Here is a 21,598-nt window from a genome sequence, read left to right as displayed (position 1 = left end):
GATTCCATCCGATCACGTTCGGGGGCGTCTCGTACCTCGTACGTACGACGAAAAGATGGCGGTACGGTCGGCAGACTTTCGACTTAACCTCGCTGCAGTGTTGTCCGCTAGGTGCGTGTAAGTCGGAAACCGTTCGGTGACCGTGCGAGCGTAACAGAGTGACCAAGTGCGACCGGGAGGGAAACGGGAGTGACTGACAGGTGTTCGAGTGTACGTTCGAGGCAGTTCTCAACAGAGAGCGGAGATTCCACGGATGCGCGTCGAGCGCGATCTGTAAACGAGCCGTGTCTCTCTCGACAGGTACGTTTTCGCCCGCAGCGGGGTGCGCGCACGCGCCGCTGTTCCGCGTTCCGCTCCGCGCCGCGTTCACGCTCTCACCACTCCGGACTCCGGGGCGGCCGCGTAACCGCCGCCATAGTTAATATTTCAACGAACGGAATATTAATAGCTGCATGTACGCGCGACTGCAACATTTTCCACGCGACTGAGTCGTCCCGTCGGTCGCGGAACCCGAGAACGAAGCGAGAGAGAGAGAGAGAGAGAGAGAGAAAACCGTCGACGGAGCCAGCTGGCTGGTCGAGAGCGCTCGGGACAACAAGAGGCGAGAACGGGAGAGCGGCGTCACCGACCCAAGCGTCACGCGCGGGGAGACGGTGGGCAACTCAGTCGGACTTTACGGAAGAGCGGCGGCGGCGCTCGGGGGCACGAAAAGTCAACGCATGCCCGTCCGGTGTGGTGTGGTGGTTCGGGACGGCCATGTACCGTTAGCTCGAATTCGTTCCCATTGGCCGGCTCGAACGAGATCCACGCTTGCCTACCTACCGACCGAGGAGGACCGAGCCATATTCGATCGTAGTTGGCTGTCGTAAACCCGGAAACGAGGTGTACGTCTCCGTTGCACGAGCGAGAGCTCGATTCGCGCGCGCACGAGTAAGAGAGAGAGAGAGAAATAGAGAGCAAGGGAGACGGAGGGAACGAGAGAGAGACAGGGACAGACAGATAAAGAAAGAGCGGTAGTGTTGCGAGCGCGAATTTATCGCGGAGTCACTCTCGAGCTCTCCTCGGGCTTCCGTTAGAGAGGACGCGCGCGCGCGTTCCACCGTCGTTTACATACGTTTTTATACGTGTACATATGACGTGTGCACCGACAGCGACAGTCGTGGCGGCAGAGTGTCGGTCAGCGGCGTAGTGCACGTAGAAATGAGAAAGTCGTCGTCGCCGTCGCAGCGCCGAGGATCGGGAACGATGACGCAGGCCAGCCAGCCAGACGGACGAGTCCCGTACTAAGCGGTGGCACCGGAGAGAAACGCAGACAGGCGAGGGAAACCAGTGGCGGTTGGTACGTCGAGTCGACCGGCAGTGACGGAGGATTGTCGGTGCTCGCTCGTTCGTTCGCTCGCTCGCTCACCCGTATAACCTAAGCTGCACTTACGAGTAAGTAGGACAGAGCCAACGCGAACGAGAAAAACCACCGTTCGCGCTTGGCCGAATCACGCTCGTGGTCCTCTTCGTTTCCTTGCGTTAGGCGTGTACGTCGACGTCGTGTGCACGTAGATGCACGAACGTTTCGACGTATCAATGACCATATGTGCACCTTTCTCTTATTTTTTTCCTCTCTTTTCATCTGTCTCTCTATCTCTCGTTTTCTCTCCGTTTAACACCCCTATACCTGTATTTCCGGCTTGAACACACTCGCAGAGCGGACGGATACCGCGGCCGACGGCGCCGCCCCGAGGACGCGGTGTCACGCTTCACTCCCAACGGCGAGACTCGCATGCACGAGAAACCGCGAAACGGTGGCCACAGAGAGCACCCACCCCAAGACACTAAAATCGTCGCGGGGCCCTCGTCGTGGCTCACGGCTTGGCTCGGGCTGGCTTTGGTGGGGTGGTTGGAGGTGCGGACAGTGGTTGAGAGGCTGGTGGGGTTGGAAATTGCGTGGTGGTGGGTGTTCGTCGAGGTCTCGGAGGCCCCTCCGTGGCATCTCGCTGCCTCTAGCCCATCGAGGTGGGGGTGTAAACAACAGCCCTGCCCGTGTGCCTCCGTCGTTTCGCCTCTGCCCTGCTCTCCGTCAGCTGATGCGTCTTTTGCCGCGTGCCGTCGTCGATCTTTTTCCTACTTCCGTCCGCGGGCCGACCGTCCCCGGGTACGGCCGATACGGAGGAACCGACGAGACCAGACGGGGACGAGTCGGGGGAGAGAGGGACAACGGGAGGATACTCGCCCGCGTGTTAGAAGGGGGTTTCACTTGGCGCACACGGAAAGAGGAAGAGAAAAAGAGAGAGAGATGAGCAAAGAGAGGGAAACGAGAAGAGAGCAGCGTGCCAGAGTCGCGCATCTTCTCGTGCTTCTCGTCTCCTACGTGGACGTGATTTTTTTTCCATCATGGCGGACCACGAGAGCGACCTACGCGTCTCGCGTAAATCGATGACGCCGTTCCGTCTGGATGAGCCTAGCGACGTAGCGCGACGAATTTTCATCCGCGTCGATAATTTTTCATCGCTATCGCAACAGGTGCCTCGCGCCCGCTGTCAAATCCCTGCCGGGATCCGATCGGGGTGAAGAATTTATGAGCGAGGAATGGGAGCGAAGAGAGGAAACTCGCGTTGCGGGACGGACGTTGCACAACGCGTTGCCGATCCGCCTGGCGTGCGGCGTCCCGCGCGCAGTGATATCGGGCCGCGTCGCCCGTGCCCGTACGGACGACGGATTTTCATAGAAAAATTGACGGGAACGCGCGGTCCGTCGCGGTGATAGACGTCGCGCACGCACCTCGGACGGCGGGCAGAAGGTGGGAGCGCGCGCGCGAGACGTCGCGTCGCGGGCGGAAGGAGGACAGGCTATCTCGTATACACAGTTGCCGCCGACCTTAGGAGAATCGGTGCGCCATTACGACATGCGCGTCTTGCGAGAGCGTCCAGCGGCGGCACGAGCGGTAGCGGAGCTGACCGATCAGTCGCGTACGCCATTCCGCGTACGGCGAAAAACACGTCGCGTGGTGACGACAACGAGTGAAGCGTAACGCGCCGCGCGTCGGTACTCCCGAAATCGGAAACTCGGAGCGAGCACCCTTCGCGCTCGGAAGAGGCTCCCAGAAACGTGCACGCACGCACGCATACACGGGTATCTTAACCTCTCTTCTTCTGTCTGTCCAACTCTCTCCCCTCGTACCGAACCTGAACCAGAGGACGGAGGGGGGGGGGATCGTTATCCCGTCTTCGGCCGTCGTTATCATCGTCATCGTTGTCCCAATTCGTCTGGCGTGGCGTCTGCCGCCTGCCACGCGGGTGCCTTCGCCCCCAACGACCGTTTTCGCGTTCCCCTTCCCCCCAGGGAATGCTGCTGTGTGTGCCGAGGTTCGACTCCCTTCTTTCTTGGCGTTCCCCTACCCCTTGACGGCTCGCCTTCTTTCTCGTTCCGTTCTCGCGGTTGTACGCGCGACCACGTCGTGGTAGCGCGCGAGAGAAAGAGAAGCGGAGTCTCGAGCTCTATTTCGCGGTAGGTTCCCACCTATGGACCTCCTCCTCCACCTCCCTACCCTCATCGTGCTCCTACCCCGTACGGGGCGCCCGTAGGGGCACCATCGCCGCCTGTGGAGTGGGGTGGGATCCTGGGCCACTTTGACGACTATCCTCCCTGCTCCCGGATCCCTTTTAGGAAGGGGGAGGGGGTGAAGTGGGGGAGCCTCACCCCACCCTCATGTACGATATCACCAAGGCTTCGAGTCAAGTGCACGCCTCGGCGGTCGCTAAAACAACGTGGAATTTTGATTTTGTTGCTCCCGCGAAAAACACGTGGTGAAAGGGTGGAAGAAAGTAGAGTTAGGTTAGGTTAGGTCGCAGCCGGATATGGTCAAGCTCTCCCCCGTGCCGTGTGTGTTGGCGAGCAGTCGTGACATTCGTTGGAATGAATGTGATCGAATGCAAAGAATGGATATCTATATATTTCTGTGCCTTGTATACTTCTCTCTTAATTCCTGGAGTGATGTCATGCACTCGGAAGTGTCAATGTTTCTTCTGCATTGTGTATGTGCTAAAGATGATGAATCTGTAATTGCATTTCTAGAGACTTTCAGCATCGCATCGAATGCCTCAGGCATTTGTCTGGATGTCTGGACGAGTTAATTGAGTTGAGCTCAGCGCAATCTTTTACGTCGATTTAAAAATATTGCCAAAATATTGATCAAAGAACGCTCAAAATTCTCTAGAAGTGCTAGAGAAAACTAACTTTGTAATTCACTGCTGAAACGTATACTATTTGAAGTAATAACGATTAATTTTCTTTTGTCCTTGCAGATATAATCACTAAAGAAAATGAATTTCGGTCCGTTTTCCGGATTCACAGCTGGCTCGTTGCCAGCGGGCACTGTCCATCAATTTGCCACAGCCAAATTCGCACAGAACCTCACCACCGGTGGACAGGTCGTGGGCGTTTTGTCAGGTGGTGAAGGTGGAGTTCACTATCTGAGGCCAGTTGATCCCAATGGCTTTGCCGTGGCACAGGGTGGTAATAATCAGCAACAGCAGATTATTACCTTACCTATCACTGTACCGGGAAAGGATGGCACGCAGCAGCAGCAGACTGTCCAGATACAAGTCGTCAATCCCAGCGTGTCTCAGAGTGGAAACAGCGGCGACCAGCCAAAGTATCATTTAGCCCCGATATCATTGGGTCAGTTCCCGCAGGGCGCAGCTACTGTTCTCACCGTCGCTTACAGTCAGCAGGGTGCAGATGGAGTACAAATCCAAGTTCAACCGCAAAACACTGTGGCGACCACGCAAACGTAAGTACACGCGTTGCCAAGCTTTGCACTACCTCTCACATAATAGCGGACAATTGAAGATAATCTGACCTGATCGTTCCATTCTTAATTGTAGATCGGATCAGACGACACAGAGCACGTCCACCGCTGTGACTACTACGTCTCAGCAGACTATTCAGCAAACGGTGCAGTTGCCGGGAGCGCCCGAAGGTCTGACCGTTGTTGCTCAGATTCCGCAAGACTTAATCCTGCGAGAGAGCATAGAGGAGTCGAAGGAGGACGTGAAGGAGGGTACGACGCCGGTAGCTCTTATTAAGCGCGGCAGTGTTAAGAGTCAAGGTAATCAGAGCGGAGAAGAGTTCATTACTTCGATGCCTGCTGGTTGGCAGAGCCTCGCTGCTCCGGGATCCACTGTCGCGGATTACCTCTCCAGATTGCCCGGTGCTTTGCCACTTGGAGCTCTGCAACACTTTCTCAAGCTCTCGGCAGAGTCGATAAAGAGAGAAAATACCGTTGAGTCCAGTCCGCTCGGTGCGGATGGTCTGGATGCATCCGGCAGCGCAGCTTCGGGAGAGCAAGCGGTACAGATTACGGTCGCTGGCGGAGAAACTGCGATCATACCGGATGTCGTCGAGGAGCAGGAACCGGGCGCAAAACCGAAGCGAAAAAAGAAGTACAAAAAGAAACCACCGAAACCGAAAAAGCCGAAACCGGGCCAAGTGAGCATAGTTACGGCTCTCGATGGCACGACTCTGTTCTGCTGTCCTCAGTGTAACATGGCTTATCCCGAGAAGGAGAGTCTGGAGCAGCATCTGATCGGGCACAAAATAGAGAGGAGGTTCATATGCGATATATGCGGCGCTGGTCTTAAACGGAAGGAGCACTTGGAGCGGCACAAGTTGGGCCACAATCCCGACAGACCGTTCATCTGTTCCGTTTGCATGAAGGGCTTCAAGCGAAAAGAGCATCTGAATCTTCATTTTGTCATACATTCTGGACAGAAAACCGAGGTATGCACCGAGTGCGGCAAGGCGTTCTACCGAAAGGACCATCTCAGAAAACACGCGAGATCTCACCTCGCCAAGCGTGCCAAGGAGGATCCGTTGAACACGAGCGACACGTCGCAGAATCAGCAGCAGGCGGACCAGCAGCAGCAGCAAGTGGAGCAGATACAACAGCAGACCTCGGTGCCCGAGTTGCAGCAAATTCAGATACAAGTGGGGCAAGGGTCTCAAGCGCAGATTCATCAGATCTCCGTGAGCGAGCAGTCCACCGTGGTCCTGCCTACGGCCGCTGAAACCGGAGCTATGACCATGCTTCATCATCAGCAGCAGCAGCAGCAGTCGCAGCAACAGCAACAGCATTAGCAACAGCATACCGCCCCGAATCAAGTCGGGCGGTACTTTCGTTTCAATCATCAGCATGCTAGAGGTCGTACGAGACACAGTGTTCTCGCTGATTAAGTTAATCGCGCGATATTCGCAATAGACGAAATCATGTTATGTCGAAAGGGAGTTTCATTGCCTGAATGTCTTATTATATCCCCATTTTTTAAGTGTCTCTGGTTTCTTTTTTCGAATGAAAAATCTTTGTTCATAGTAGAAGACGATTTGGCCGGGATTGATTTGCAACTCACGCGGCCATCAGCTTGTACTTTCAGTAGTGGCGCACGACCAGTTCGCATATTCTTACGATAAATAATTATTTGCGAAGCGCACTGAGCTGAATCGACGAACAAAGTTCGTACACACACACATACACACACACGGAGTTTCTCTTTTACGTACACGTTGTAGCGTACGTGGGAAGAAGCGACTAGTATCCATTCGCCCCGGTCAAAACGTTCTCGTCGCTGATCCAGTTCCATGACGCAAGCTAGGGAAATGTGAAGAAGTTTATATAAATATAAATAGATGAATATAAATAAATATAAATACAAAAAATATATTTTTGAAAGCGCGAACTGGATTCGCCGGAGGTGAGAAGGCAATCGAGTTTTCAGCTGAAAATAATTCGCTTTTACTATGGTAAAATACGTAATACGGAAGAATTGACGAAAAAATAAACGATATGAGACAGAAGTTGTAAATACAGCGTGGCTTTTCATCTCTGACATGGAAAGGAGATTGTGTCGTATGAATACTAGCACAAGGTGAATCTTATTTATTTCTCTTGTACAACAAGATCGTATAATATTATGAGAGAGAGAGAGAGAGAGGTTGCCGGTGAATCATCAAGTCCATTTTGTATTTTGTAACGGCATATACATATATATGTATATGTGTATATATCTATATGTATATGTTAATAATGTATGTATCGACAGTTATATCTTTTCTTCTATAATTTAAAATTTAAATCATCGTAAGTGTGCTTTTACAGATACGAAACCGTGAAATCTTGGGATTTGAAACTAATGAGATCAGATGATGATACCATCGCAGGATATCCGAGGAAGTATCGCATTTAGTTTTCTCAGATACACGCACACAAGTAAAAACCGGGGTAAATTGAGTTACATATATAATAAGGTGTGTGTATGTGTGTGTGTGTGTATGTATGTACATACACACATATATATATACATACACGCACGCACGCACATATATATATACAAAATGCATTTACGCGTATTCACGCGGCCCTAAGATCATGACTATTTTTACGATACATAATCATTTGTTGATGCGATAAAAAAACATTGTCTCTTTGCTTGATTGGCTTGATCTTTGCAAAAGTAATTGGTCCCGCAAAGGGATGATAAAAATTATTGGCAAATTATTACAATGCTGAAGCAATTATTAGATATAACATGAAGGTTTTGCGATATTCTCCTCAATTTATATGGAACTCTTAATGCGGTATATCAAGGGTGCTAAATCCACAATAATACAGAAATTAGTTATGATTCACCTGAAAAGCTTTTCGATAAAGGTGTATGTATACAGAAAAAAAAAGAAAAAAAAAGGAAAAGAACTTACTGTAAGTAACACAATTAAAGGCAATGGGTATATCTGTACAAGAAATATTATTATTTTATTATCATAATATTATATATAGATATATCACACCGTAGTTAGGATAAAATAGTGCATAAGTCATTTTCATTGTTACTTACATAAATATTGGAGGAAAAAAATTAAAATAAAACATATACATTTAATATAAAACTATTCTCGTCTCATTAAGTTAACTCTCGCTGACGAGTGTTCTCGATCGCGAGTAATCGAATTAATATATAAATCGCTCCAGTTAAATCCTGAGCTTATCGAAGAGATTTGCGGCGAAGCAAGAGAAGCGAGAAGAAGTACTTTTATTCCCAGCGCGATATCCCGGTAATCTCCAGGCCTAGGATGGACGTGATGATAGAGGGGGAACGTAATGGCAGGTCACGGCGGCGGGAAGGATCCCAAGTTAAAATTCCGATGCCCGTTTCGGGCATTTTCGCCGCGCCGCGCCGTCACGGCGCGGTGTGGTGCGGTGCGGTGTGGCGCGCCGCGTCGGGAGTCGGGAGATCCCGGGAGAGAGAAAAAATAGTTAAGAGGCCGGCACAGTAGAGGGCGGACGGGTGGGATGGGGACGCCGGCTTGAGGGACAGGTGTCAACGATATACAACCGCGCAGCGGGGGAGCCTCCGGTTACAGGGTGACAGCTGGGCTGCGTGGGAAAAAACGTTCCCGATCCATAGGCGAACTCGCGAGCGCGGGTCACCGCGAGTCACCCCAATGGTAAGCGGCGTACCGCTCGTCTCTCGTGTCCGCTCCTCGCCTCGGCCGCGCTCTTGCCGTGGCGACGGGGCACGCACGCACCGGCCATTTTCTCGCGGAGTTCGCGGTGCAGCGCGGCGCGGCGCGGCGGTGGTGGTGCGGGGGAGGCGGTGGTGCGGCTACGACGACCCCACGCCTACGTATCGACTAAGTATCGGAGTGGAGTGGAGTGGGATGGGTTGGGGTTGAGCGGGGTGAGGAAGAGGAGGACGAGGAGGGGTGAGAGGACGGGGGATAGAGGAAGGGTGGCGTTCGCGTCCCTTTGCGTCGTGCACCCCCGGTGCCCCGGCCCATCCCCTTGACAATCGTGCGGCGATCCTCCCCTCCGCGCGCGCCGTCGTGCCGCGACTCTCCGTCTCTCCCCGGTCGGCGGTTTTTTATTCGTGTTTTTATTTTTCCGTCATCGTCGTCGTCGTCTACGACGGACCCGGTGGGAACCCGCGCGTCGCTCGGCCACACGGCACCGGATAAAGGGGGTGAGAGCCGTCTCTGCTATAAGGAGCGCGTGTGGCACGTCCTTGGCCGCGAGCCACCGGCCACGACGTTCGTTCGCGGGTCGCTTAGCGAGGTGTTGGCGAGTTCGAGTGGCGGCGTGCGTGAGTGACGTTGTAAGAGCCAGGCTTGCCGCCGCCGGCGTGCCGTCCGCGTAGCCGCGTACTCATTGTGACAGACAGACGCTGGTCGACAGACGCGCGTGTGGTGGTGGCGTGGTGCGTGTCCGTCCGACGCGCTTCTCTCTCTCTCCCTCTTTCTCTCTCTCGCTCCCGCTGTATCGCCTCTCTCGTTCTCTCTTTCGCCCTGTGTCTCTCTCTGGTGTCTTGTCTGGTGCGCGAGAAAAATCTGTCCTCCCCGGCCGCGCGCGCGCTGCACTCGCGCTCGCTCGTGTTACGGGAATCCCCCGCTGAGGAAAGGATCCGCTACGGCGAGAAAACATGGGGAGAGGGACATCGTTGTGAGTAAATACACTACCGGACGACGCACGAACGCGCGCGCGTCACTCAGCGTCGTCACTATCGTCGGCGATGCCGTCTACGCGACACTCGGCACGGTCCTGAGGACCGAGCGTCGTGCCAGCGAGTCGAGACGCCGCTGTCGCTGTCGCCGTCGTCGTCGCCGTCGCCGTCGTTGACCGACGACGCGATTGACGTGGTGCGCCTCTCGCGCGGGGGGAGGGAGAAGGGGGGCCGTGTAGGGAACGGCGCCAAGAGGCGACCCGTCGATGAGGCCCAGCTGACAGCGATGCCGTCTTAATTCGCTCGCTCGCTGTCCTTCTCACGCTCCGTAAAATGTATTCGATCCCTCTCGGAGTAACCTCGCGCTTCGTAAGATTCGTCTTCCCCCGTACGATATCGCCCGGATGGGTTGTGCTTATCGTTTTGCTGTCTAGGTATATGAATTCCGCTGACGGTCTGCAATGAATTTCCCGCCGTTCGGAGGTCACTTCCCCAGCACGATACCGAGTATCCATCAATTCGCGACCGACAGTTCCAGCGGTGCGGGCGCGCGATACGCCAATCATTTTCCCAACCAGCCTCCGATCGGAGTGCCGGTGATGGGAAAATACCGTCCCGAGAACAACAGCGTACAATCCGCACAGTCGCAAGTGATGATGAACAATAAAGCTAGCTATCCCAACAGCAACGTTCATCATTATCCGAATGTGCCGTACTCACAAGCCCAATCGGTCCAGCAACGGCCCGCCAACTCGCCTGGAATGCAAGAGAAGCGCTCGTATCATCAGGTAAAGGATTGTCTCTCTTTATATATCCCATTTTTTTGTTTCCATCGAACTGCTTTTCAAGTGCATTCTGTAAATTCAGGCACCATGTTCCATATACAATCCGCTCTCACGTTGTAGCAATCCACGGAAACCATAAATCAACAGGACGTTTGCAATCTCCTTCAGGATAAAGACAAAAACAAGGAAAAGAAAGCGGAGGAGCAGCAGCGCAATGGAGAGACTACCACGAACGGTGCCCAGCAGGATTACACGATGCATCAGCACCATCAGCAGCACGCTCACACCCAAACGCCAGCTACCATGCCGGCTACGTGGCAGTCTCTCGCCACTCCCGGATCCACCGTGGCTGATTATCTCAGTCACCTGCCGGCTAGCACCTTGCCACTGAGTATACATCACTTTCTCAAGTATTCATCGAGCATCAAGAAGGAGTCGGACTTGGCGCAGACGACTTCGGTGGCGGTGGCGACCACAACGACGCCCAACATAATGATGTCGCCGAACAATAAGAAGAAGAAAAAGAAGAAGACCCCGAAGGAGAAGAAGCCGCGCCCGAAGCCGGGCGAGATCCGTCTGACAACGGCGCTGGACGGCTCGACGCTCTACTGTTGTCCGGAATGCCACATGGCGTACCCGGAGCGAGAATTGCTGGAGCAACACCTCCTGGGCCACACTTTGGAGAGAAGATTTGTCTGCGACATATGCGGCGCCGGCTTAAAGCGCAAGGACCACCTCACGCGTCACAAGCAGAGCCACAATCCCGAGCGGCCTTACGTTTGCACCGTCTGCATGAAGGCATTCAAGAGGAAGGAGCAGCTGACGCTACACTTCGTGATACATTCCGGCGAGAAGCGGCACGTGTGTACCGAATGCGGCAAAGGATTCTATCGGAAGGATCACTTGCGGAAGCACACGAGGAGTCACATTGCGAGAAGAGTGAAAGCCGAACTGAGCCAAAACGCTGGTAAGCTGAAACGCGTCGAAACGAACGAAACGAACGAAACGAATCGGTAACTCTCCTATCGTCCTTACTTTTATTATATTAGATACATAGATCGTCGTTCTTTTCTGCCTCAGGTACGCAACAGAATCAACAGCAGAATAACGTGTCGAGTATGCAAACGACCGTCTCGGCGTCGTCCGTTCTTCCGGGTGGGCATCCGGGTCCCCTCCTGTCCTGAGCCCCGCCACCAGGGAACTTCCAGGTTCCCCATCCGAACAACATTCTCCATACGCACACTTCTCATCACTCCCTGCATCATCATCATCTTACGGCGGTGAACGTAGCGCATCAGTCGAGCGTCACGCCACTCGCTACGCCCAGTCATTATCAGTCGCACGAGCTTAGCTTTTTGGCGCATGTTAAAGATTTCTGAGATGAGGAGAGAACCTCGGCAAAGAGGTAACACCAACACGCTAACTGGTCATCGTCGACGGATAGCTCCGACTGATTCATGATTTGAATTTAGTGAGTTTTATACATACAAATGTATTCGCGTATATATATATGTGCTCCGGATGGAGCTTCCTATGTCTCGTCTGGTCAAAGTGTGCAATCTCGTTTGTTTATGGCGCAGTCTCTCGACGTAGCTGGCCATCATTCCTGGCACTCTTCTTTTACTATAATTTTTCATTGCTCGTACCCCTTTTCCCCATTTCCGGCACGAAGTCGCACGAAGTGACGAAAGATGCGGCAGCGTCTCGCGCCAAATATATACGTATCGTAGCGACAGCCACGCAAGACGCTGCGGCGTGCCTTGTAGCAGGAAGAGAATTTTCTTTCGAAGTAACAATGTCTGAGGGATAAAAACAGAGAGACATAGAAGCTACACGCTCCTTGTAGCACAAACAAGAAAAGTACACATGTGGGAGAAAATACTAATTTTCCACAGGACCTCTAGAGTAGAAATTTGACTGTAAGTCAAAGATTCTTGCCATACGTCGTGTACGACGAGGAAAAAAAAGATATTTTTATGAAAGGTCGGTGTTAACGTAGAAATTAAGTTGATGGATGAGAAAGAAGGAGAGAGAATGAGAGAGTGAGAGAGTGAGAAAGTAAAAGAAAGAGAGAAACATAATGAAACATCTTTTTTTTCTTACATCATCGCGTTAATTAAAACCTGCGTTAATTTCATGATTTCCGCGATGGTTGTGAATGTTTTTATTATTTCTTGTTAAACAAGATTGCAAGTGCAAATAGTGTAAAGGGAATAGGAATTACGCATAGCGATGTTCCTAATGCAGATGTGAACGACGAGTCGACCCACCGATTAGAAAGCAACGTCTCTTCATTTTTCAAATGCGGATGTTCACTTGATTCTTAGTGCACATCCAGAGATTAATTTCGTGGTAACTTATATACGCATCTTTCTTTTTCTTTTTTCTTCTTTCTTCTTTAGCTATGCCACGGCTCTACGGCTGTGGGAGAAGCGGCAAAAAAGCGTAGCAATATTTCACGATAAAAATTATATTTTGATGCAAATTGTATTTCGTTTCATTTTTGTTGAGAGAATTGAAGAACTTTTGTTCCTTTTATATGTAAAGTTGACAGTATTTTATATATTTTACGATATAGTTCGAAATTTTTTACTTATATATGTATATATATGCACAGTTTTTTTTTATGTATATGTGTAACATCACACGCGAGCATATTTGCCCGATTGATCAGAGCAAATGTGCGACTTTCCTTTGCGATATATCGCACTGAGCATTCGTCATGGAAGCTTAATTAGCCTTTACAATTAGACTTTTTTTACATTGTTTTTTTATACATATTTTTCGTTGGACTTCTTATATTCGTTACATTCGTGTGTTGAGTACTGATTATATATGATAAGATTTATTTCATAGATATGCAACGTATACTGTGGTTTTTTTTCGGTTATGAGTTACTTTTTAATGTTTATATTTATCCACATCGCAAATCTCTTCACAGACTGTGATTATTTCCGACAAAGGATATCTGCTGTAATCGTCAGACTGCGTTTAAGTTTATACTTTGGCCTCACTTTAGTATTAACGTTCGTGCCATCGTTTTTTAAACTTTTCTTCGCGATTCTTTTCTTGCCATACTGACAGATATTCGTTTTAGTCATAGGTACCGTCGCGTATACATAAATAGATATATATCTTTTTTTTATTATTACTATCATCAGCATTGCCATCATCATTGTCATTAATATTTTTCATTATTATTATTAGTATTATAATCACATATATAATTATTGTTATTTTTATAATATTATTTATCTTCTCATATATTCGTAGATCTTATCGTGAACTGATGTCGGACATGTCTATGTGCTGTATAACATGCATACCGCGACGTTAAAATGTTAGGAATATGATGCGATTATCGTGGAAATTAAATTTCCGACTATATATATATATTTGTTAATTTTGCATATCATTTATTGAAATGCAATCGACGTAATAATATTCTATAATTTACGCATATAAATTCTTTCTTAAAAAAATGATCTCATAATTTAAACGTAGTATTCTGCAATATAGTTTCCCCGACAATGATTAAATTATATTGAAAGTCAATGAAAATGCATCGTTATGCACCTTGTCGCGTGTTGCGTCTCTTCAAGCATACAAAGTTTATTGCATTTTCAACTAAAAATGTGCGTTAATATTATTTTTTTTATTCAAGCAATCGCAGTTTAAGCGTAGATTTAGCATTTTTCTTACCTACCTTTATCGCATCGTATCTCTAACATGGAACGTTTTGAGTGACATAGAGAATTCAGGTTTTGTCAGACCTCAAGTATATAATGATATACTAAAGTTATTATATACATGGTATATATATATACATGTATACTAAAAAAAAGCCGTATGTAAGAGATCAATTTATATATTAAAATATTTCATTGCCATTGTACTTGTAACTATCAAGGCAGAGAATATGTCTTAGATCGTACGTTAGCGAGTAAATTTGTATACAAAATATACTGTACCGTAAAAAGCGGAGAGAGAGAGAGAAAACCACAATTGTGAACAAAGTGTGTCAAATGTCGCGCGCTTTTTATTCAGATATTACAAGCTTTGTAAGCTTTATACAATCCCGTTCAATCACAATACGTGATAATTGTCTGTTGTGGCAATTTCGCAAAATCTGAGCCATTAGAGATAAAAAGCTCATCGAGTAATAAACTTTTATTATAATAGTTAACGCGGACTTTGATAGTCCTTCAATTTAAGATCTAGTTATCGAGATATTAGATATTGATAAAAAAGAAAGTACAATTTTTAAACAAATAAATCTGTATCGTGTCATTAATACGGACTCTGATAGTCCTTCAATTAAGATGTAACTATCAAACCGTTAAAGGATTGGCGATTAAGAGAAGTGCAATCTTTTTAATACAAAAAAAATCTGCATCCGAAAACAATGAGAAAGCGCGGGACTTTTCTCACATTTTGCGCAAGAGAATACGAAAATATAAGAGCGAGCGTCGGTATGTAAGTCTTGTGGAAAGTAATCTGTTTTTTTTTTATAGTGGTAGATGGACTATGCGAATAACTCAATGAAAGATAACGAGGGATAGCTTTACGATTTATAAGAGGCAGTAGGCAGAGGGAGTGGAGGAGAGAGCGCGGACAGAGCAGATATTTCCAAAGTTCGACATACGTCTTTGACTGTTCAAACAAATGAGCGGCTCAAGAAGATCTATTTTGAAGGGTAGCTAAAAAGAACGTATTTCCATTCCTCGACGAGGCGAGCAGTCGATTCTCACGATCGTGGGCAATCGACCGGGTGCTTCGTCGAGCTACGTAGTAGATGTAGTGATGTTCCTGTAGAAAAAGAAAAAAAAGAAAAGAAAAGGGAGAGAATAATAGTTGACGTGCGTTTCTAAAGAGGGAGAATACTTTTCCGGTGCCTTCGCATTGCGCTGGATTTCACATACCCGTATAGTTTTCCAGTCGTACGATCGGAAAGATCTAAAAAGAAGCGGCGCGTTGTGCCTCTCTGTTTTTCGGAGCTACGTGTACACTTGTCCGCCTCCACGTTGCTCGAGTGGCCGTCGTTTCCGTTGGTTTCAGAGATGTGACAGAAAGACAATTTACCGTTGCCTCGTATTGTGCATCATATTCGAAAAACGTTTAAAAAAAAACGTTTTAAGGGGAGCGCCCTGCGTTTCGTTTGTACGCTTCTTCTTTGCCGTAGGAAAGGCATACGGTGTACCGAACTGATCGATTTTAAAATGTCGCAAAAAAAAAATAAGAGAAGAGAAGAAGGGAGATAGGGGTTGATAGGCCTCTATCCAAATGTATTTGAACGCTTGGAACGTGTTGCTGGGCGCGCTCGTTCGGTTTCGATCAAACTGGAGACGTCGGTTATACAGACTTGATTCTCCTTCGTCTCGATTAGAAGCGATCAATTAAGAATATGGATTTTATAGAGGATATATACTGATAGCGATAAGGATATTACTAATAATAATAGTAATAACAATAATCATAATATTAATAATAACAGCAACAATAATAATACTAATTATACTAATAATAACGATAATATATTAATAACAATAACGATAATAGTAAGATTAGGAGCAACACAGAGAAGACAAGATCCGATTCTCTTGCAACGCGCTTAATAGTTTTTACGCGAAACCCCAGAAGATGTTGCGAGCAACTTCTCCAGTTGACAACGACTTCCAACGTTCGTTGGATGACGAGTCACACGCGTAACGCAGATTTGTCTTTATGCTTTTGCGATTGCACGATGATTTGCCATTTTACGACGACTGTATTGTATTATTCACTGCGTCCTCCGATGATCTTTTGTGATCGTTGCTCGAAACGAGGATAATAATATCCAGTATGCGACGTTGTTTCTCTCCGTTGTGAATGCACTTACGCCCGCGAGGACGTAGTTGCATCCTTTGCCGTTCCAATTTCGATTTGCCGGGTTTTTCTTGATCGGCCCGTTCGTTCCGAGCAGCGAATGTCGAACGGTAGACAAAATGTAAAAGTGACTTGTTAAATTATAGCGATCGGAAACGTGAAACTCGGCTACTACCCCTCCCTGGCATGGGGCGTGAATAATAAGCACGCAACCACCTCGATGTAACTCGAATGTGAGTCTCTCAGGAGCAGAGATGGCAATGAAGACCATATTTTTCTATGCAGTGTCGAGACCTTCAATTGTCCATATTAAACCACATAGAGCAAAAGGAAATGCGAAAGATCGGTGTGAATTCGATCTCGGTGTCTCGAGATGTGCGCGAGACACGCGAGTGTAAATCAATCAGCAATTGGTTCATGCAAAACGATGAGAGCACGTACGCGCCATTTCTTCCGTTCTTCATCACGATTGTTTGCCTGTCCAGTTCTAGATTTCTGCAATTCGCGGTATATTTTTGTAGCGGGTACGCATCATCGCGGAAGATGCTGCGGGGAAGGTTTTGCATGAACCAACGCGCGACCCGTCGCGCGTCCAACGGAGAGAAACCCCCTCAAGAGCAGGCGGGTCTAAACAAAATTCGGTCTTTTCGGCTTCGTCTAATCCCGGCGCCTTGTCGCGTGCGTGCGTGCCAGCGAGAAGAGTGTATTTGTGCGTGATCGCCGCGTATTACGTACTTGATTATTACGGAGTATTTAATCTCGACGAGGTACGTTTGGACCGAGGCGAGACCTCGACGATACACCACAAATTCCTCGACATAGTACAAACGCTCAAATTCTTGTTTCTTCTCTCGAAGGTAGATGTAGATATGCGTAAGTCACACGTGCGAGACAACCGGCTGGCCTCGAAGTGCGAATCCCCTTTCGTCCAATAGTAGTACGAATCATCTCTCCCTGTGCGGTGGTAAACCCTTTCTTTCGGGCCTCCCTTCGACTTGTAGCCCTCGCGCGATAAATTGGGAGGACAAACTGATGATGTTGAGCCCATTTTAATGGAATACTTGACGCAGGCGAGTCTTCGTGCATAGTGCAATATGCAATACATCCTGAGCATGCTCGATCTAGTTTGATCTTTTCTCCGCACTTGTCACCGCACAGCATCCCCATATCCGCGTTTTACTCCAACGTGCTGTTTCCTCGTTTCTTCCGCGAACGCAGAGGTGTTCTTCCCGTAGTTGACCAGTTCGCAAACACCAAGCCGACTTCGGGGGCTTCCGGATAAATTGTTGAACATTGCGGCATTGGCGGCCGCGTTACGCTCTTCGCCTAAAAACTCGGCCGGTTCTTTTGTTTAAACGGAATCCAGGCTCGCGTCTCCATTCCCCGATTATCCCCGACACGTTCCGCCACCCCTTTTAGCTGAACATTTGTACCGCAGTCTTCCAGGGTACAAAAATACCGATTGTTCGTCGTGCGTAAATCAAAATGCTAATGCAGGATGAATGAGCGCAGTAAGAATTATATGCACGTAGTGAGAGAGGAGAAAGAAATGGACGAGATTAATGTGTTAAAAGAAAGAAAGAAAGAAGTATGTATAACTGAGCGATCCTTCTGACGATGTCAACGTTTTATTTTTATATAGAACGCTTAAAGTGTCTATCGATTCTAAGAGCGCGTGACGGCGAAACTGCATAGACGGAAGGTGGAGGAACGTATAAGTAATACAAAGGAGAAAAAAAAGGGGAGAACAAAGAGAGGAAGAAATATTTAGTAAAGACGTAGGTATGTACTAGAAGTGCGGATAAGTTTAGGCCGCGAAAGTGGAGGTTTAAGGTCTGCGCGCGTTTTTCAGATACTGCTTCGTGTAATATATCCCTATATGTTATAAATCATTCTATGTATACACATATACATATATACATAGATATGCAACCGTGAGGAAAGACAGAGCGGCGGTGACGCGTATACCTTTTCTTACAATTCTTTATATATACGTGTGTGTGTATATATATAAATTGTAAGAAAAGCCATATCACAGGAAATCTATTGTGTTCGGGTTCGTTACCCGGAGAAGGAATCAACTCTCTCTCTATCCTTATCCTCGGCGTCGTGCTTTCTATTTCTTCGGTTTCTTGTGAGAGTGACGAGCGACAAGATCAATCGACCAACTTGAACATGCGTTTTTGCATTTCCCATGACTGTATTATACACAAAAAACGAGGTAGATATTTTTATATAATAATCATTTATTAATTTATATAATTAAGATCGCCGCAGTTAATAACAAAATGCTGTCCTCTCCTGTCTTTGTTTTTTTAGAGATTTAGATCGTACGCTCTTATTTCGCGCATACACACGTTCGTGTGAATGTACAATGAGCACACAAGCTAACAATATAACAAGAGAATGCCAATAAAATACTATGATTTTTCATATAAATACAATTAATGTATATGGAGCCTGTCCTAATGCAATGATGCGTATCACTACGCTGGAAATGAACGAGATCGACGTGAGTTTCATGGCCTCGCAAAACGTTACAGTGGATACATTTTCATCAGCATCTGGTAATGAGCCGTAATATATACATAATTAACATGATTTCAATACACATAAAACTTTCTCAACCATGTCGTAAACGATAAACCGTTCTTTCCAAGCAACAATAAATTTTATCTACAGATATGCATATCAGCGAATCCATGTGTGGACGATACGTCTTTATTTCGGATGTTTGAACAATTGTATACTCGTGGAATTGTGTCATTAATCCTCTCGTGAATCTCTGCGAGACTTATTTTACGCACGATACCATCGACGGAAATGCTTGATGGTCTACAATGTAAAAATTGCAGATTTTTATTTATACGATATTGTTAGCATCTTACAATATTAGGATAATCGGCTTTCTCTACTTCATAAATGTAGTAATGTGAAAGGGAACTGTCGCGAAGTTGAGAATCGTGTTATTGCCTTGTATCAGCAACTACATCAGCAAGACCATCGTTTCTTTGTCATTTAGAAAAAAAAAACACCCGTTATTGGCATTATATTGAGATCTAACGTTTCATGATATTGCAATCTGTTTCTATTGTCCATCAACGTTCACTTCGTGAATCTACGATCTGTCAATGGAAGGAAGAATATCACTTCGGACAACAATAAAATCCGAATCCCAAAGAGAGATTCACGTTATAATCTTGTTCAGGATGGGCAACCTAAAAATAAAATTATTTACACTCAAAAGCGCAAAAAAAAAGAAAACAAAATTACGCAAACAAAAGTAGACTTCGAAAACCGATGTTTCTATTGATGTACCAAAAGTAATGCCGTGAACATTTATGTTATCAATGGGGTAACATTTGTGTCAGATTTTAATTAAAACACTCGTTTTTCGGGTTTTAATTAAGAATGCTAACAGATACTTGATACACAATCCGCTACATGCGTATTATAAAGGATATTACAAAAGTGATAACTTAATCATTTGATTTGCATGCTCGTCGGCAAAATACTACTAAAGACATCGCTTAAAAAGAACAAAAAAAACGATAGATTCTTGCAGTATTAACAATAAGTTTCCGTTATATCGCGCAAAGGTGTGTTAGACAAAGTGCATTCGTATGAATATAATCCCTTTCGGGATTAAATCATCCAGACAGTAGAACGACCTCGCTTATAGACGGAGACAATAATATATATAATACAGACGTTACGGTGTAATAACTACGCCCGCAAAATCGAGAACGAAGGAGGCCCGGTCTGTCTCATCATCATCGCGAGACTGCTCAGGCCTTCGTCGCCCGGCTGCTGACTGTTCTGGTGGCCTTGCGAGATGTTCAAGTGCTTGCTTCGACTGCTATTGTGACTCTGCAGATGCTTCTTCAGGTGATCTTTCCTGTAGAAGGCTTTGCCGCACTCTGTACAAACTTGATTCTTGCGACCCGAGTGGGTGATCATGTGGCGCGCCAAGTGCTCGTTACGCTTAAATGCTTTACAACACATGTTACACTGATAAGGTCTGTCCTTGTTGTGACCCTGCTTGTGGCGATCCAAGTGCTCCTTCCGTTTCAGGCTCGCCCCGCAAATATCACAGACATGCGGCCTCTGTTTGTGATCCTCCAGGTGTTCGTGGAGCGCCTCCCGGTCCTCGAATCTGTATGCACACTCGGGACAATGATAGACCAACATACCTAAACAAGAGAAAATCATGTGTTATCGCTATAATTATCAGACAAAATGTCATAAGATTTATGATTATATTTAATGTCAAAATTCTCAGATATTTAGCTTTGCAGATTATTGAGAAAAGGATCATGAAAGATTGTAACCAGTGACTCACCATTAATATGCTGTGGCTCGATCTCGAATTCAATCTTCGGTCTCACTTCCTGACAGTTGTGTGGGGAATTATTGCTGCTATCCTCGTACTTCGTAGTCACGTATGGTAAACCCAGTGTGCTGGAGCAGCGCGCCAGGTACTCAGAGGTGAGTCTGAAGTCAATCTGCAGGGGATCCGTCATCGTCGCGGCGTCCACCTTCTGCACGGTCTGGGTGCCGGACGATTGCTGCGAGATCGACGACGTGGAGTGTTCCTTGCCATTGCACAGGTTGTTCTCGTTTCTGTTCTCGTCAGTCTGTTGGAAATGCTGCGGCGTGTGGCCAGGGTAAGCATATCCGGTCATGCTGGCTCGAGGATGGGTATGTGCGTTCGGTGAATACTTGACGTTACGTGAATCGTAAGCCATCGTGAGCCGTTCAAAGGGGATGCATCAGTTGATAATTCTCGACTCTAATCGTGATGACACACGCGGGGGATCACGCAGTATTTATGATATCTGCGATGTCGCCTTGAAAGAGGAAACCGGCGTTAGTTGAAATTAAAACACCGCTGGAAATCACCTGTCGACCAAAGGAATCTCTTACCGTACAAGCGTCATTGCGGAGAAAATGATCCCACTGCGTCGATGTCACTCGCCGACTTCTGCCACGTGCCTGACAAAACAAATGTCGCATCGGCATCGCCGAACCCGATTCAGATTCAATTGGAATGCACTCGATCGAGAGATCTCTCACTCGCGATCACATCCGTGCCGGCGATGTCGTTCGAAATATTCCCTCGGAGTACTTTCGCGAAGTACGCGATACTCGCGGGAGTACGTGACACGTGAAACGCACTGTCCTCAGGAAATATCGGAAATGATTGCAAACACGAATTCCTGATCCTCACCGTCGCGTGTCACTTCGCGCTTGCGGCTCGCCGAGCTGCGTAAATCATCCGTTTGTATCGTTTGTATCCGCGTCGGCCATCTTTGCGTATCAGCTGCTGCCAGTACCGCCAGCGCCGCCAGTGAGTGCGCTAGGCCTGCTAATCCCTTTTTTTTACCGCTGCATCGCGGCGCGTGAAGTGAGCTGCGGATGGAACTGTGATATCGCACGACTACTTGCGTGCATTATTCGCTTCCA

General features: G+C 47.5%; 3 protein-coding genes across 9 annotated transcripts; 2 read left to right on the top strand and 1 right to left on the bottom strand.

The window, feature by feature from the left end:
- The first annotated feature begins 103 nt into the window (after positions 1-103).
- Positions 104-7,932, top strand: LOC105278432 (transcription factor Sp1). 3 transcript variants are annotated; one of them, XM_011337522.3, is made up of 3 exons: positions 104-300; positions 4,296-4,783; positions 4,878-7,932. In XM_011337522.3, the coding sequence occupies exons 2-3, from the start codon at positions 4,314-4,316 to the stop codon at positions 6,127-6,129; spliced, it is 1,722 nt and encodes a 573-aa protein (XP_011335824.1). In that variant the 5' UTR covers positions 104-300; positions 4,296-4,313; the 3' UTR covers positions 6,130-7,932. The 3 variants fall into 3 exon arrangements, with proteins under 3 accessions (XP_011335824.1, XP_011335822.1, XP_011335823.1); XM_011337520.3 differs by lacking the exon at positions 104-300 and adding an exon at positions 320-1,434; XM_011337521.3 differs by lacking the exon at positions 104-300 and adding an exon at positions 2,892-3,123.
- Positions 7,933-8,305: 373 nt separating this feature from the next.
- On the top strand, positions 8,306-15,719 carry LOC105278435 (zinc finger protein 184). 5 transcript variants are annotated; one of them, XM_011337528.3, is made up of 4 exons: positions 8,306-8,490; positions 9,917-10,270; positions 10,388-11,234; positions 11,348-11,451. In XM_011337528.3, the coding sequence occupies exons 2-4, from the start codon at positions 9,944-9,946 to the stop codon at positions 11,449-11,451; spliced, it is 1,278 nt and encodes a 425-aa protein (XP_011335830.1). In that variant the 5' UTR covers positions 8,306-8,490; positions 9,917-9,943. The 5 variants fall into 5 exon arrangements, with proteins under 5 accessions (XP_011335830.1, XP_011335828.1, XP_011335831.1 ...); XM_011337526.3 differs by lacking the exon at positions 8,306-8,490 and adding an exon at positions 8,826-9,005; XM_011337529.2 differs by lacking the exon at positions 8,306-8,490 and adding an exon at positions 9,012-9,481 and having other exon boundaries at positions 10,436-11,234; positions 11,348-15,719.
- Positions 15,720-18,360: 2,641 nt separating this feature from the next.
- LOC105278434 (zinc finger protein 436) lies at positions 18,361-21,467 on the bottom strand. Its single transcript, XM_011337524.3, has 3 exons — positions 21,059-21,467; positions 20,475-20,982; positions 18,361-20,325 (listed from the first exon to the last, which is right to left on the bottom strand). The coding sequence occupies exons 2-3, from the start codon at positions 20,878-20,880 to the stop codon at positions 19,859-19,861; spliced, it is 873 nt and encodes a 290-aa protein (XP_011335826.1). The 5' UTR covers positions 20,881-20,982; positions 21,059-21,467; the 3' UTR covers positions 18,361-19,858.
- Positions 21,468-21,598: the final 131 nt, after the last annotated feature.

The sequence above is a fragment of the Ooceraea biroi genome, chromosome 10 (genome assembly GCF_003672135.1).
Source record: "Ooceraea biroi isolate clonal line C1 chromosome 10, Obir_v5.4, whole genome shotgun sequence".
Classification (NCBI taxonomy): domain Eukaryota; kingdom Metazoa; phylum Arthropoda; class Insecta; order Hymenoptera; family Formicidae; genus Ooceraea; species Ooceraea biroi.
This window is presented reverse-complemented; position numbering and strand designations above follow the sequence as displayed.

Bases quoted from the DNA above. Each gene is read 5' to 3' on its own strand.
- LOC105278432 (XM_011337522.3), top strand. From the start codon at position 4,314: ATGAATTTCGGTCCGTTTTCCGGATTCACAGCTGGCTCGTTGCCAGCG. The intron at 4,784-4,877 runs GTAAGTACACGC...TCTTAATTGTAG, and splicing joins ACTGTGGCGACCACGCAAAC to ATCGGATCAGACGACACAGA.
- LOC105278435 (XM_026973339.1), top strand. From the start codon at position 9,944: ATGAATTTCCCGCCGTTCGGAGGTCACTTCCCCAGCACGATACCGAGT. The intron at 10,271-10,387 runs GTAAAGGATTGT...CTCACGTTGTAG, and splicing joins AGAAGCGCTCGTATCATCAG to CAATCCACGGAAACCATAAA. The intron at 11,235-11,347 runs GTAAGCTGAAAC...TTTCTGCCTCAG, and splicing joins CGAACTGAGCCAAAACGCTG to GTACGCAACAGAATCAACAG.
- LOC105278434 (XM_011337524.3), bottom strand. From the start codon at position 20,880: ATGGCTTACGATTCACGTAACGTCAAGTATTCACCGAACGCACATACC. The intron at 20,326-20,474 runs GTGAGTCACTGG...TCTCTTGTTTAG, and splicing joins CGAGCCACAGCATATTAATG to GTATGTTGGTCTATCATTGT.